Source organism: Ornithorhynchus anatinus, chromosome 2 (genome assembly GCF_004115215.2).
Source record: "Ornithorhynchus anatinus isolate Pmale09 chromosome 2, mOrnAna1.pri.v4, whole genome shotgun sequence".
Lineage (NCBI taxonomy): Eukaryota > Metazoa > Chordata > Mammalia > Monotremata > Ornithorhynchidae > Ornithorhynchus > Ornithorhynchus anatinus.
The window spans coordinates 105,532,649-105,549,576 of record NC_041729.1 but is presented as its reverse complement, the minus strand read 5'-3'; the positions used below and the strand labels follow the sequence as shown (position 1 = coordinate 105,549,576).

Below are 16,928 nucleotides of genomic sequence, written 5' to 3'. Positions count from 1 at the left end.
ATCTTCTCCGCATCTGGCTGAGACCTGTTTCCTTCTGGAATGCAACTCCCTTCTTCTTCTTCATCATCATCATCATCATCATTGTCATCATCACCACTATCACCAGTATTTATGGAGGGTCAGCTTTATGGAGAGCACTAGCCTGGATAGATAGTGTGTACAGAGCACTGGTCTGGAAACCTGCTGTGAAAAGAGCACTGAACTGGACACCTACTGTGTAGAGAGCATTGGTCTGGACATCTTGATGCAGGGTAATATACTGAACACCTTCGGTGTGCTAAGCATTGCCCTAGGTACAACAGATAGCATCCCTTGGGTTGACCGAAGGGCTTTTTTGTATTTTTTGGATTTGGGTGGGGAAACGAAGGGGAAATGGAGAGGAAGGTCAGGAAAAAAAGGGAAAAGAGGATGAGGGGAAGCTGGGAACCAGCAGGGAGAGGATAGGAAGGGGAGGAAAGTGGAGAAGGAAATGATATTCTCCCCGCATCCCCAGCACTTAGAACAGTGTTTGGCAAATAGTAAGTGCTTAACAAATACCATTATTATTATTATTATTATTACCTTCGAGGAGTTTTGACTCTAAAGAGGAAAATAGTAGATTTAAATTACTAAATACATCCATCCATCAATCAATCAATTATTATTTATTGAGTACTCACTGTATGCACAGCACTGCACTAAGCATTTGGGGAAGTATAATAAAACAGAGCTGGTCATTCTCCCTGCCCCAAGAAGCTTATAATTTAGTGGGGAAGACACCATAGTTAAGTAATAATAATAATAATGTTGGTATTTGTTAAGCTCTTACTATGTGCAGAGCACTGTTCTAAGCGCTGGGGGAGACACGGGGGAATCAGGTTGTCCCACATGGGGCTCACAATCTTAATCCCCATTTTACAGATGAGGTAACTGAGGCCCAGAGAAGTTAAGTGACTTGCCCACAGTCACACAGCTGACAAGTGGCAGAGCTGGGATTCGAATTCATGACCTCTGACTCCAAAGCCCATGCTCTTTCCACTGAGCCACGCTGCTTCTCTAAGTGTGAACACTGATACAGACACAAGAGAAGAGATACTCAAGGTGCCTGAGGAAATGGCATAATTAGGTAGGTTTGGAGAGTGTTAATCTGGGTAGCTCTTCTGGAGGAGGTGACTTTTAAAGATGCTTTGCAGAAAAGGAGGGAGAGGGTTTGGGACCCTGAGGGAGGGAGAGAGGCAGGGGCAGGAAAGGCATGAGCGATTGGTTGAGGTGGGAGAGAAGAGAGCCAGGTAATGGGAGACAGAGCTGGGAAGAAGGATGGTTCATGAAGAACAGCAGCCTCACAGTCCTACAAGGCAGCCAGCTTCAAGGGTCCACCTGACTGGGAGAGAAGGGGGCTGCAGGCTGAAGAAAGGTTCTGCTAAACTCTTGGCTCCAACTCTTAGGGTCCACATGACTGGGAGGGAAGGGAGCTGCAAACTGAGGGTAGGAGCTACTAGGTCCCTGCTACTAGGCCCTTAGCTCCAGCTCCAAGCATCTGCGTGACTGGTGGGGAAGGAAGTGCGGGCTGAGGGAAGGCACTGCTAGGCCCCCAGTTCCAGTTCCCAGAGTCTCCACGACAGGGAGGAAGGGGCCTGTAGGATGAGGAAAGATGCTGCTAAAGCCCCCAGGTCCAACTCCAAGGGTTCCCATAAGCGGGAGGGAAGGCGGCTGCCGGCTGACGAAAGGCCCAGCTAGCTCCCCAACTCCAGCTCCAAGGGTCTGTGTGACTGGGAGGGAAGGGGGCTGAGGGAAGGTGGTTAAGCCAAACTCTGGACTGGGACAAGAGAACACAGGAACAGAAAGTCTCTATTACTGTCTTTCTACAGAACAAAAAAAGCCACTAAACCTTTGGTTCCAGGAAAGTGGCCCTGAGACCTTTTGAAAATGGAATAAAGGCCCCAGCATTCTATGTCCTTCTCAGCAATCAGTTGGGATGGGACGGGCCCCCAGTTAGCCCCAGAAGACAGTCCTGTGTTTGGGAGCTACACAGAGTCTACCTCCCCCTCCTGAAGTGCTCTAACAGGACCAAACCCCCTCCCTTCCAGAGTGCTTCATGATGGTCCAGCTCTTTTGGGTGCCCCTTATTCAACCATGCTGCAGCAGGGAGGATGTGTAGGGAGGGGAGGTCAGAACAGGTGCTCCCAGCTTATCAGTGGGCTTGTATTCAGAGAAGCCGGTCCCATGCTTGGAAAGCCTCACTCCCTACCTCCTTATAGAGACACCCGCCTCCCCCGCCCCCCTCAATCCCAGGCCTGGCTCTGCACCCTCCATGAAGGTTCCTGGGGGATGAGGGGGAAGGGGGCATTTGGACTTTAAAACAACTTCCAGAAGGCCTGAGGGTGGATCGGGCTTGCCAGAAAGGAAGAACAAGTGAAATGAATGACTACCTGAGCATGTTTATCATCACCACTGCAGAATGAGCACATTAGCTAGGGGACAGATGGGCAGACAGACAGATGGAACAGGCTTGGGCACTTGGGGTGAGTCTCAAATAAATCAGAGTTTTATTTAATGGCATTTGTTAAGCTCTTACTATGTGCCAGGCACTGTACTAAGCACTGGGATAGATTCAAGTTAGGTTGGACACAGTCCATGTGGACGCATGGGGCTCACAGCCCAAGAAGAAAGTAGAGCTGGGATTAGAACCCAGGTCATTCTGACTCCCAGGCCCATGCTCTATCCACTAGGCATTGCTTCTCAGATTGAGAAGTGTTGATTATCAACTCCACCAGGATTGACTAAGTACCTCCCAGGCCCAGGGTACCCTATGAATCCAATCCTGTTGCATATACCTCTGTGCTTAGCACATAATAAGTGCTTACCAAATACCACAGGTACTGTTTATTATTATTATTATTGTTAATTTTGGTAATCAGTACCGTGTAGCATTCTCCTAACCCACGAGGTGTTCAATATAAATCTCTGCCCCGAGATGGTGTCCAGCACTGAATTGGTGCTGGATGTGCTGAGTTTATAGTAATAATAATGGTATTTATTAAGCACTTATATGCTAAGCACTGGGGTAGCTACAAGATAGGTAGGACACAAACCCTGTCTCACATGGGGTTGACAGTCTAAGAAGGAGTGAATACAGGTATCAAATCCCTATTTTACAGAAGAGGAAACAGGCACTGAGAAGTTAAATTACTTGTCCATTATCACACAGCAGGCAAGTGGTGGGGCTGGGATTAGAATCCAGGTCCTCAGACTCTGGAGACCTGTGCTCTTTCCAGTATACCACGCTGCTCCCCCAACTAAGTGATGTACTAAGTGCCTGCTGAACTCAGTGTACTTAGTTCTTGGGTGCATACCATAAAAATAGAAGACAGTCATTGTCCATTGCAGAAGCAGGCAGGCACAGATTCTGAACATATAATGAGGGCAAGAGGAAAAACATTGATGCAACTAATAACAATAATGGTAAGCAAAACAACGAATCGATAAATGGAATAAAGATATAGCTCCATGAGGGCAGAGGTGGCTGGCAGGATGGGCGGACCAGATAGGTGGAGACCAATTAGAGAAGGCCCCCCGGAAATTGCATCGATGCTTTTTGGCAAAGCCTGTTTTGGTTTCTGCTCCCGAGTCCTCGAAGATGGAATGAGCAGAATTTTCATGGGCAGGACCTGTGGCATCTGAACATTCCTGCTAAGGGCATCCTGGAGGCCTGAACCTGCAGATGGCCTAGCAAGTCAGAGATGCTGCAATTTTACAAGCGAAAAGGCAAGGTGGCCGGGAGGCTTTTCCTGGGCCCAGCCGCACGCTCTCCCGGTTGATTGAGTCTATCCCAAGCCTGTGTGTTGATTTCCAGACTCGAAGGGGCCGCTGCACCCTCTGCTCGGCTCCCCCACTTAAGGCACCCTCCGTGGACACACCTGCCCTCGCTCACTTGTTCCGCCTCCGCCTCTTCTCCTCCAGCTTCTTCAGGAATGTTATGCCGATCTCAGTCACGTTGTCACCCTTCAGCCTGTCCTGCAGGAATGTGACGCTGGCTGCTAGGTGGACCTGGAAAACACCACACCTGGCTCAGTGCTCTGAAAAATGCCACCCATTCTCTTTGAGGCTCATGGCCTGGCTGGTGTCTTGGTCACAATGGGAGTAGTGGGCCGCATTTTCCCTGCCCACCACGACCCCTCCTCTGGCCTTAAGACAGTCAATCGTATTTACTGATTACTTACTGTTTGCAGAGCACTGTGCTGAGCACTTGGGAGAGTACAATGTAATAATATAACAGACCATATTCCCTGCTCACAACCAGCTTACAGTCTAGAGGGGGACACAGGGACTCCAGCCCCACCCCTGGAGTGGGGCCCGGCTGGCACAGCAGGAGACTGAGACCCCCATGATCCTTCCTGCAGCAGCAGCAGCAGGACTTAATTTATAACCAGGCTTATCAGGACCCAAGGCCTCAGAACCTCTGGGCTTGGCTGCCCGAGGCTTCAGTACTTCTGGGTGTGACTGTCATTTATAAAAGCCCAGGTAACATGTCTCTCTTAGATTTATCAATGTCATAGATTTTGTCAGTATTCCACCCTTACAGCTTCCTCTAAGAAAACATCTTGACATGACTGAACACCCCAGCATCATTGTTCTTGAAGCAGCATGGCCTAGTGGATAGAGCATGGGCCAGGGAGTCAGAAGGACCTCCATTTTAATCCTAGCCCTGCCACATGACTGTGTGAAGTCATGCCACTGCTCTGTGGCTCAATTTCCTAATCTGTAAAATGAGGATTAAGACTGTGAGCCCTATATGAGACATGACCTGTGCCCAACCTGATTGGCTTGTATCTACCCTAGTAGTTAAAACAGTGCCCGGAAAATATTAAGAACTTAACAAATGCCATTAAAAAAAAAAACGGCGATGCCCTAGCCGCTCACCTTAAGTTGTTAGACATCATCCACTGAATCCCACCCCCTCTCATTTCAAAGTAAGCAGAGATTCCCTCTTCCAATCCCAAAGGTTGTAGATCTGTGCTTGGTGTTGGACAGATCCAGGTCCCCCAACCTCCCCTTCCAGATGTGGTTTTTGCCCCCACAAATCTCTGAAGCTTTCAGAATGCAGAGAGTCCTCATGGGGAAATGACCAGGGACTCTCACTTCCAAACACTCGTGATATCGCGTAGTTAACCTAGCCGGGACTTCTAACGACAAATGGATCCTTCAATTATCTCTCTGATGTGGATTTGCCATAAATAATTCTGCCATCGGTCAAACGGCAGAGTCATTTGAATCACCACATTCGGAGACCTTTTGAGGCACTGCAGCATTAAAAACGTTGTATAAATAAATGATGAATATAAAATTAAACATTGAAATTAGAGGCATGAATATTTGATACTCAAGCCTTCTTTCTTCTTCCTAAAACATTTTCCTTTCCCGACCCCTCAAAGACACTGTTGGCCTACCTTTCTTGCAGTCATCAGGATTTACTGAGATAAAAGCATGTGAAATACCCAAACGCTGGACCCCAAGTTATCTGCTCTGTTTTAGTGTAAGAGACTATTATTTCTGAACAATAATGATGATGATAATAATGCCCCTAATTTGTAGTTGCCTTTCAAATTTTTCCCTAAGCACTTTCCCATCACTGATCTCATTTTGTCCTCACAAAATCCCTATGAGCCAGGGAGACGCAGGGGTAATTATTCCTTTTTATAGAAGAGGAAACTGAGGCACAGAGAAGTTCATTGACTTGCCCAAGGTCACACAGCAGGGCAGGGACAGAACTAGGACTCAGGTCTTCTGACTCCCAGGCCCGTGGCCTTTCCAATGGACCAGTGACCGGTTTTTTTCATTTTAGGCTTTGTTGGGGTGTTTTCCACCTCCAGTGTGGGTCCATCGTAGATTGACCCAATGCAGCGAGTAGATCGAAACCACAGGAAGTTCAGAGGCCTGGTCCCAATCTGAAAGGGGATTCTGCTGGCCTTGCCAAAATATCCAGTGAAGGGCTCCACAGCCATGTCAATCCAGGGTCTTCCACCATTCCCCACTCAGCCCTGGATCACCTGCACCCCCTTTCCTCCCCCTCCTCTTTGCTTCTCTCAAGTGGTGGCAGCTCTACAAAGTCCCACTGGTGCTGCCACAACAGGAGAAGAGATTTAAGGCCAAAATGTCCACTGCTTGCACACATCCCCTCCCCAGGATCACTGATGAGCAAAAAGGCCTGATTTTATTTTGAGTAAGGGTTGAGGGGGTGAGAGGAGCGGGGCTTTCAGGGGCACCATGAAGCCAAATCTGACTTTATGGACAGAGATCCTTCTGTTGGGCAAAGATTCCCCAAAGATAGTCGTTGAAATGGCTATTACTTTTTTCAAGCTTACTAAGGTTCAGTTTCAATGCGGCTAAAGAAGAGGGGGCAGGGTGGTACTCTCACAGTGGCCATGGTGTGTGTGGGCAAATGGGGGTTCAGAGTGGCCATGCTGTATTTCCCTGGGGTGTCACTTGTCTCTGGAGTAGCCTTCATAAGGCCCTTCCCCACCCTCCCCTTGCGGTTCTGGACCCACTCCCCACAACCACAGGCCTGGGGACTGAGCTGGGGCTCCAGTCTAGGCCCAGAAGGGTCCAAGGATACCCATCTGACTCATCTTAGACACCTTCCCTGCCACATCCAAACTGCCCTTCTCCCACCTTCCCACGGTTGTGGAAGAGCCTAAGACTGGAAGTCAGGAGTCCTAGGACACAGAGTATCTGCTGCCATTAATTCATTCTTTCAAACTTATTTTTTGAGCATTTAGTGTGTGCAAAGCACGATACTAAGTCTTTGGGAGAGTACAACACAATAGCAGACACATTTCCTGCCCGCAACGAGCAAGAAGCAACATACAATGGTTGCCGAGTGCCCCTGAACAGAGTTTCCCACATTCAAAACCAGAGGGGATTATGTCACTGATGCACCAGTCTCAACGGGCAAGGTTTTCCACCCATCGGAGCAGGGCAAATAGTCAACAGTCAGATTTGCCTACCAATCAGATCCTGCCTGAAGGCTCCATTCAGAGAAGGGGGCTGGAAAGACAAATCATAAACCAATGTTTTAATTGGAAGAATGAGACCTGGAAGCCTTTCATTTGCCCTGGGAGTCACTGATGAGCAAGCAGTTGACTCTTGGTGTGGTGAAGAGGAAGCAATTGGTGGCGGGGCCCATGGTCAGCAGGTGGATTGCACAGACCTAATAAAGGCAGAAACACCCAATTTGAGGTCTCGACAACTATGCTCAGAAGCTTCTGAGTGTGCTTGTAGACCTGAGTTAAGCAAGGTTCTGAGTCTATTCTAGACAGCTGTGGAAGCTAACCCTAACCCTAACTGTAATTCTTTTTTAAAAAAACCTGGGCCTACTGTACCCTTGAAAGAAGGTGAACCTAAAGTTGGAAGCCCTTCCTCCACTTCTCCCACTCCCTTCTGCATCGCCCTGACTTGCTCCCTTTATTTATTCCCCCTCCCAGTCCCACAGTGCTTATATAAATATATGTAATATGTTTACTTATATTAATGTCTGTCTCCCCATCTCTACTCTAAGCGTGTTGTGGGCAGGGAATGTGTCTGTTCATTTTTGCACTGTATTCTCCCAAGGGCTTAGTACTAGTGCTCTGCACATCAGGAAGCACTCAATAAATACGATGGACTGACTGACTGCCCCGTGTCTCTATCGAAAGGGCTTTCACCAGGGATTCTACCCACCTAGCAACGGCCCGGTTAGACTGACACTGACTTCTGGGCACCTTGAGAACATTACCATTTCCAGTGCCCCTCGGATGGCACCACACAGCAGGCTGCAGTAGCAAAGTCCGGACCGCCCCGCCGGAAGCTCCTCCACAATATCTGACAGAGGGTTCTTGTCCAGGATGAGGGAAAACTCATTCGCTGTTGGACTGCTACAGGTGACGCTGGGCGTGATCCCCAGGTACATCTTGAAAGCCACCTACCGGAAGCAAAAGCACATTTCCTAAGAATTCAGCTAGACCTAAGTGACTGGGGGATTCTCCTAAATCCACACTTCCAATACAGTGAACCTCATTGGTCTTATTGAGTGCACACTAGCTTCCCCAGGCAGTGCCCAGGCAGTCGTCTTCACCACCCCAGCAGCACCCACCGGAGCACAGAGACTGACCTTGCCTCAGAGCTGCTCAGCACTGGAGCAGCACTTAAAAGGGAGTGAAATGTCTCAAGAGCGTACGTAAAGTTCATAGGCAAAACATGCCATCGCAGACACCCCTGCGAAGAAGGTGTACTCTAGAGGTGGAGCACTGGACCAGAAACATATTCCATGACAACACTGAAGGGGATTTCTAGGAAAGAGAAATAATTCAAAGGTACCATCCCCATACCACTCACTTACCAGCTTTACCATTCTAAGTCAAATTTGGGAGTGGCTCTGGTGCTGCAGAATGAATCCCATTTCCAGTAGCTCTTTGGTGCCTTGAACTCCCACAGTTCCAGATGTGGGGGTCAAAGAGCAGCCCTCTAATTCCAAGCCCAGCCTGTCTAGAGACCAGATCATGACCAGTCTCACCCTGGCCAGGTGACTATCTCTGCTCTCTCAACTCCAGAGTGACGCCGGGGCTCCAGGAGACTGCCCTTTCCAGACACCCCAGGCCCCAGGCTGCCACCCAAAGTGATGGGGCAGGGGTCCAACTTCTTTTGTTTTTATCGTATTTGTTAAACACTAGCTATGTGTCAATTGCCACAAAAATACAAATGGTCAATTCTACGGTGTTTTCAGTGAAACGTATAGCTCTGAAAGTGGACAGTGAAGAAACAAGATAGAAAGAGCATCGATTCTTTTGAAATGTGAAGAAGGTTTTTGCAAATACCATGGACTTCCCGAAAAACAAACAAATGAGTTTTGGAGGAAATTAAGTCAATGTGATCTTTGGAAGGTCAAATGACTCGACTTTGATTAGCATCATCAGGAGGACTAATTCTCTGGAGAAGACACTTATGCTAGAAAAAGTCCAGGGAAAACATGGAAGAGGCAAACCAGTGGCTAAATGGATAGAAATCATAACAGCGATAATGGAAGAACTTTTAACAAGGTTACAGATTATGGCAGAAGATAAAACATCCTGGAGAAAATATATCAATAGAGTCGCTATGAATTGGGAATGACTTGATAGCACTTGATAATAATGCGTCGAATACTTAAGTGCTGGGGTAGATACAAGGGAATTTGGCTGGACACAGTCCCTGTCTCATATGGCGCTCAGAGTCTAAGTAGTAGGGAGAATGTCTTTGCCTGGGGGATGACTAGACTGGCCTCAGGAATCAGAGAAATAGACCATAATAGTAATAATAATAATTGTGGTATTTGTTAAGCACTTACTGTGTACCAGGCACCGTGCTAAGCACTGGGGCAAATCGGGTTGGACACAGTCCTTGTCCCACATCAGACTCATTGTTTCAATCCCCATTTTACAGATGAGGTAACTGAGGCCCAGAGAAGTAAAATGACTTGCCCAAGGTCACACAGCAGACAAGTGGCAGGGCCAGGATTAGAACCCACAACCTTCTGATCCTCAGGCCTGTGCTCTAACCACTACGCATGTGGCTTCTACCCTCCCCAACCACCCAGCCAGCCCCTGCCAAATGAAGAATTAATCTCCCTCACTCCCAGCCCTTTTCAAGCTTAGCTGGCATCCCCAAGATGGTCAGCAAAGTGTATCCTTCTCTCTGTCTCAATAAAATGCCAAAAGTAAAAAAAAAGAAGAAAAGGGAAAGAAGAAGGGAGCCTATCTGGCTGCCAGCCCAGAAACCTTCCTGGAAAAGGGGTTTCTCCACTCAGCCCTGCTCTCCAGCCACACCACAGGGATGGAAGGACAGAAAGACTCAGCGGGCCACAAGAGGGTAGACTGCAATCTGGCCAGGAGGCGGCAATAGCGGAGCATATCTGGGAGGAAATGCTCATTTCTGAAGAAAGATATTGTTTCCCATCCAGCCCAAGACTCGAGACAACTGTCAGAGCTAACGGCCCCTCCCTTAACCCTGGCTTCCGCCACCTGATCAGATGCCCGGGCTGTTGGTCTGGCCGGTTGGGGGGCATCTCTGCCCTGACCACCCCCTTGCCACTGCAGGGATAGACAGACAGCTTTGTCGTACTCAGTTTAATGGGGAGAAGGGGCAGGAGGCAGTCTAGGAGACAGGCCAGGAGAAAGCAATAACAAATCGTATCTGGGAGGAAATGACATCACTTCTCTCTAGGCAGAGACTCAGAATCGCTGCTGGGGCTGAGGGGCCCGGCACTGGATCCCAGTACCCGGTGCTGTTGGCCACTGAGGCTTCATTTCCCTATTCTGTCCGGGGGCTCCGGCCATGGAGAAGTTTCAGAGCATCCTGAGATTCTTGGTGGACCGCAAAGTTGCCATCGGCTACAGCTTCATGGCTCTGCTGACCATGGGGGGGGAGCGCCTGTTTTCTCTAGTGGCATTCCAGTGCCCCTGCAACAGGAACAATTTCCCATATGGGATGGTGTTCCTGCTGGCCCCTGCCTGGGTCCTGCTGGTCATCAGCTACTTCCTCAACAACAGGGCATGGAGGCTCTTCACCGGCTGCTGCAAGAGCTCCTCGAAGGCCACATCAGTGGGGTCACCAGCGTTTTGTAGGACCTGCCTCCGTGGTTTCCGCATCTTCAGTCGGGTCACCCTGGAAGCGCTGGTGGCCCCGCTGATGTGGCTATCGGTGGCTCTGCTCCATGGAACATTCTACGAATGCGCCATGAGTGGTACGTCAGAGAAGGGCCTCCTGTGGGCGGTGTGCGAGGGCAAAACCCCCCAGTGCCATGAGGAGCTACACAAGGTGGTCTGTGGGCAGACAGCCCTGACCTCCCAGGACACACAGGAGCTGAAGCGGGCCCTGCAGGCACAGTCACAGGTAAGACAGCAATGGGGCTCGGTGTATCTGGGGGAAAAGAGATCTGGGTTTAAAAAAAAAAATTAAATGGCATTTGTTAAACACTTATTACGTGACAATCACTGTACTGAGCACTGGGATAGATACGAGATAGATGGGACACAGTCCATGTCCCTCATGGGGCTCACAATCTTAATCTCCATTTCACAGATGAAGTAAGTGAGGCCCAGAGAAGTGAAGTGACTTGCCCAAGGTCACACAGCAGACAAGGGATTAGAACCCACATCCTCTGACTCCCAGGTCCCTGCTCTTTCCACTAAGCCATGGTGCTTCTCAAGTTCAAATCCTGGCTCTGGCCCTACCCTGCTGTTGACCCCAGGAAAGTCGCTTAACCTCCTTGACCCTCAGTTTCTCATCTGTAAAGTAGGGGTAGCATCCCCACAAGAATGTTGCCATTGATGGGAAAACACTTTGGGAGCCTAAAAGTGCTTTACTTTATAAATTTAAGGTTTTAGAATTATCCCTGCATTCCTTTGCTTCCCCTGTCTAGACAGGATCGTGAGATTTTTTTCAGTCTCCACAGGGAGGAATAGTAAGTTTTCAAATCAGGAAAAGCTCAAAATATCACGGGTCATCGGAGGTCCAGGATAATTTCTTCAGGATCATGTGGCTTTTTCATTTTAGGAAGGAACAGAAAGCTTATTCGCTCCCCACATACTATTGCCAAACTACCAGTCAGGAACTGAAAAAAAACTCCAGAGACTTAGAGCCCCACAGCACTTTACTTTAGAAACTGCTTACTCTGATTAAAGTTCAGCAGTGACAATGCAGCAGAGAAAACAAATCCTTACTGGGGGGGTGGAAAGAATCTGTGTGCTGAAGTTTTCCCAAATGTTACTTTTCTCTGTACTAGAAAACACTGAAGCTCCAGCCAGGACCCAGATTCACTGGGCAATGACTCTTTACTCTGACTTTCTAAGGGCTGAATTTCCCAAGCCCGCAAGAATTTGCCCTTTGTGGCAGGAAAAACAGAAATTGTGTTTGTTCTGGAGAGGGAGGATGAGAGGGGAGGGAGAAGAGAGGAGGCAAGGAGCCGAATATATAGATGACTGCCCAGAAATGGCACGGACACTACTGTGAGGTTAAGGAAAGTCAGGATTCGGCCTGAATGAAATAATGGCTTTTCTCATGAACCCTAGACTGTTTCCAATGATGGGGGGCGGGGGATAAGGTTGGAGTGGGCATACCATCATATCCGTCAGATGTAAGCAGGGGACAGATTGGCTTCATCCCAGGCCCTGTGTCAGAACAGACTTTGGTATTGGGACCCAGATCTTCTGACTGGCTCTTTCCACTTGGAGGGTCTAGAGTTGAAGTGCTTATCTGCCCTCCTAAATCTATGCCAACAGTGAGGAGTTTTTGCTTAATGTGGAGAGATGTGGGCTAACCGACACTTCGAGATGACGATCCATGCAGCAGTGTGCGGTGTAAACTGGAACAGGGCAAGCCTGGAGACAGGGAGACCCGTGAGGAGGCTGATGCAATAGTCTAATTGTAATATAACCTGAGCATGTACCAAGATGGTAGCTGTTTGGCTGGAGGGGTGAGCCAGGAGATGTGGTGAAAGAAGGGGCAGGATTTTGCAGGGAGAGTTGAGCAGGGAGAGAGACAGTGTTACCTAGTGGAAAGAGCATAGGCCTGGGAATCAGAGGACCTGGGTTCTAATCCCACCTCTGCCACTTCTCTGCTGGGTGACCTTGGGCAAGCCACTTCACTTCTCTGGTCTCACTTCATCTGTAAAATGGGGATTAAGATTGTGAGCCCTGTGTGAGGCAGGGATGTGTGCAACCCTATTATCTTATGTCAATACCAGTGCTCGGTACGAGGCCTGGCATGTAGTAAGCCCTTAACAAATCCCATAAAAAAAGCAATAAAACGTTGAATACAGTAACAGGGCTACAGACTTCTGGGACAGGGAAGATAGAGGTGTTATTGACTGAGATATGATGGTTATGGGGGGTATCGATTTAAAAGGGAAGATGAGTAGTTCCATTTTAGGCATGTTATGTTTAAAGTGGTGATGGGACCTCCAAATGGAGATATCCTGGAGGCAAGTTGAGATGAAGGATTGCAGATTCAATGAGATGTAGCAAAGAGGATGTGGCGATTGAGTTTTGCAAGAGAATGGTTGCAGAGCAAGAGAGATGAGGGGTTCTGATTCACGCATTCATCCAATCATATTTAATGAGTGCTTACTATGTGCAAAGCACTGTACTAAGAGTTTGGGAGAGTACAATACTACAACAACAGACACATTCCCTGCCCACAAGAAACTCACAGTGTAAAGACGAGCTCACAGTCTGATCCCATCCGGATGACCCAGTTTCTTCTGAGTTCCATTTAGCCATTCCCTTGGAGGTTCCTGCATCCTCACCAGCCAACATTAGCCCCAAAATTGATGGCCCTGCCACAGCGGACATCACTCCCACCAATGAGAAGGCATCAACACGTCTGGTTGGTAACTCATGGTCCTTTTCTTATGGTATGTGTAAAGGGTTTATTATGCGCCTGGCACTGTACTAAGTGCTGGGGGTATATATTAATTAATCGGGTTGGACACGGTCCATGTCCCACACTGGACTCATAGTCTTAATCCCCATTTTATAGATGAGGTAACTGAGGCCCAGAGAAGTCAAGCAACTTGCTCAAGGTCACTCAGCAGACAAGCAGCGGAGCCGGGATTAAAACTCAGGTTCTTCTGGCTCCCAGGCCCATGCTCTTTCCACTAGGCCACACAACCCAGCCCCCAGCCAACCACGCATTTGTTCAGCTACTGAACATCCACCCTCCCCTGCACTCCTCAGGCCTTGCCCAAGTCACAGCAGGGCTGAAAGGCACTTTCCTGAAGAAATTCTAGCTCCAGCCAGCCCTCAGCTCCCCAGGTCTGAAGGTCCAAGTCCCTTGTTTCTCTTCCTTCATTCTCCTTCTTCTGGCCATTTCACCATTTCACCACCTCCCAGCTTGAGTTGAGGACCAGAGGCAGGTCCGACTATTGGGTTATTGCCGGGGGGATGAGACTTTTGTAGTCCATGAGATTCCTTTTATGTCCAATTCCCATGGACTCCAGGGCCTCAGACACAGACAGGAGTCCCCTTTTCCCCTAACCCCTCCCTGATTCTGTAAGCTCATCATGGACAGGGAACATGTCTACCAACTCTCTTGCACTGTACCTCCTGAGTGCTCGATAAATACCACTGATGATTGGTGGTGATGATGATAATCTTGTGACTTTCCCTCCTAGATCCTGGGCTGGATTCTGATTTCTGTGATATCCCTGGTCTCTCTGTTGGTAGCCTGCTGCAGCAGGTGCTGGTCGAAAGTCAGCCACCTGCAGATGAAGTTCTGGAAGATATATGCCCAGAAGGAGAGGGAGCAGATCGAGAAAGCCTTCCAGGAGCGCGCGGGCCAGCTGAGCGCCCGCAACTTGCAGTGCTTCTTGGAGAACAAGCAGTCTGAGCCCTTCGCCCTGCCCTCGATCAAGGCCTGGGAAGATGCATCAGACCTCCACTTGCTCCACCCTGGCCAGCAGCACTACAGTACACTCCACCGCGTGGTCGAGGGCGGCATGAAGAGAAGCCCCACTGGCTCCGAGATGGCATTGGACTTCATGGACGGCCACCATGCCGTGTAGGCTCTGGCCCCTGGGGGCTCCTCGGGGGCCCCAACCAACACCCGTCATTATGGGTGTTGGATGGGAGGGCCCAAAGGGGTACATCTCCCTCCCAATTTCTCTGTCAAACTGGAAACTGGCATCCCGGAGGGCAACCAACCCACAGAAGTTAGCAGTCCCAGTGCCTGGATGGAGACAACATCCTGAGTTGGAAGGGCCATCGAGTCGATCCGGGAATGACTCTGCCACAGGTCTGATGTTCTAAGAAGCTGTACTGATGGCAGGACCAACAGGGCCGGGGGATTTGGGATGACGTGCAGACGAGCTGTCCACATTGGGTCACTGGGGGGAAAGCTAGGGATGGAGAGGGGAGTGTTGCAGTGTCAGATGGCCCATCCCTAACCATGAGGGTGGGTGCCCAGGAGATCAACCGGCCGTCAGTTCCTCCAAGGCCCTGTCAGAGACAGAATCCTGGACCTGATGGAATGTGGGGCTGATCCCAGATGGGGTCGCTCGGAAGCTGAACCAGAGGTGCGCTATTCAGGGGTTGAGGCTTTGCCCTGGCTCCAGCCCACTGAGATAATTCCAGTGGGAAGGGACAGAGGGTAAGGTGAGGAGAAGCGGGACAGAGGGAAGAAGATTGCCTTCCTGGACCAGCGCCAAGCCTTGACCTGCCTGCTGTAATGGGCTGTTCCCAGGCGCCAGAGCCAGCCGATGTTGGCCTGGGAACACAAGCTAATTCAATAAGGGAGGCTCCTCGCACAGGCAGGCAAGCATGGTTTCCAGGCTCGGGGGATTACTCGGATCACCAGCCTGTGCAGCCAGAGGGTAATTCTACACCCAAAACTGAAGAGCAGGGATGCCTGCCCGAGCTGAATGCAGAAGGAGAAATGGGCTGGGGTGTGGGGGGACTGTCAATGGCACTTGGAGGCAGAGATCCTGGCCTCAGGCCATGTGGAGATTGCACTTTTGGGGTTGTCTCTGCCCAAGGAAAATCACCAGAACACAAATATGCAGGTCCTAAAGGTCAGAAACATTGGCCTGGGGGTCTAGGTTGCTGGGGGGTGGGTGGCCCAGAGAAGGGGCAAGGCTGCTGAGTGTCAGTCAGCACAGGGTCTTCACCTCCTGGGACAAGCAGCCTAGGAAGAAGCTTGCTGGGGGTACGCAGGGAGGGTAATGCCAGCACATGATCCCCGCATTCCACCCCCATTCCTGGTATCCCATCTTTGCCCCTAACATTGTAGGAGTGGTAGCTAGAGAGCAGATAGGAGCCACCCTCTGCCCTCTAACTTATCTCTTACTTCCTCTGTACCCCTTTTCCTGGCTGGGAAGTTGGCATTGTCCAAAAGTGTGGACACTCCTTCTTTCATCCTCCCTCAACTCTAGAAAATCAGCCCTCCAAAGCTGGGAGAGGCCATGAAAGTCATATGGTCCAGCTCCCTGCATCTAGGCAGGTGAACGCTTAACCCATTCTGGGCAGATGCGTGTCTATAATCCAACCTAGTTCTATGAAGGGCTGAGTTTGGCCTTCTGAATTCCTGTTAGTGGCCTGGAGCTTGGGGCTTGGGAATTTAATTATATACAGGACATGAGGAACCCACTGGAGCTGGAGGGTGATGAGTTCAAAACAAAAAAGCAATAGGGGCAGCATGGCCTATTGGAAAGAGCATCAACCTGGAAATCAGGAGACCTGGGTCCTAATCCCAGCTCTGCCACTTACCTAGTGGGTGACCTTGGAGAAGTCACCTAACTAGAGACTTCAGTTTCCTTATTGGTAAAATGGAGAATAAATATCTGTTCACCTTCCAACTTAAACTGTGAGCCCTACATGGGACAGGGACTCTATCCAATCAGCTAATATCAACCCCAGTGCTTTAGAAGAGTGCATGTGGTAAATGCTTTCAGAATTCCACAGTTATTATTCGGAAACCCTTTTAACCTAGAGAGGGAGGGGAATGCATTCCCACTGGAAGCTATGCAGTTGGAGGTACCAGCTGGTTCCTGAAGAGTTCTTATAAAGCCATAGACTGAGTCCATGCTGGATCACTAGAGGGAAAGTGAGGGAGGTTGGTCGGTCCAACAGTTACCGTGAGGGGAGAGTGACCAAGAGACACCCAGAACATGGTTCTTCTGAGCGACCTGCTCCTGCCATTGCATGGACCGTGAGGCTCACCCAGGGAAGTGACACTCATGGGCTGATATCTGAGCACTCATGGGCTGATATTTGATTCCGTAAAAACAGGGATTAAACATTTTTTGCAACTAGGTCTCCCAGAGGTGCAAAAGGATCAAACCTGAAGGGTCAATTCCTCTTAGAGGATCCCCACAGTCCCCTGTTTGAGGAGGAGGGTAAGAGGAGGAAAGGGGAAAGGGGGAAGAGAGAAGGAGAATCATAGGC

The 16,928-nt window shown here is 49.5% G+C and overlaps 2 protein-coding genes across 2 annotated transcripts in view; one reads left to right on the top strand and one right to left on the bottom strand.

Annotated features, from left to right (window-relative positions):
• Positions 1-3,257: 3,257 nt before the first annotated feature.
• The window catches only part of TRAPPC3L (trafficking protein particle complex subunit 3L), a 28,826-nt gene continuing 15,155 nt past the window's right edge, over positions 3,258-16,928 (bottom strand). Inside the window, exons 5-6 of the mRNA XM_039914598.1 lie at positions 7,751-7,936; positions 3,258-4,026 (exon numbers count right to left, since the gene is read on the bottom strand). Of these exons, the coding sequence (XP_039770532.1) occupies positions 3,907-4,026; positions 7,751-7,936 (306 nt within the window). The 3' untranslated portion in view covers positions 3,258-3,906. The remainder of the gene's footprint in view (positions 4,027-7,750; positions 7,937-16,928) is intronic.
• Positions 10,006-16,244, top strand: CALHM5 (calcium homeostasis modulator family member 5). The gene is made up of 2 exons (XM_001507765.4): positions 10,006-10,881; positions 14,162-16,244. The coding sequence occupies exons 1-2, from the start codon at positions 10,324-10,326 to the stop codon at positions 14,549-14,551; spliced, it is 948 nt and encodes a 315-aa protein (XP_001507815.1). The 5' UTR covers positions 10,006-10,323; the 3' UTR covers positions 14,552-16,244.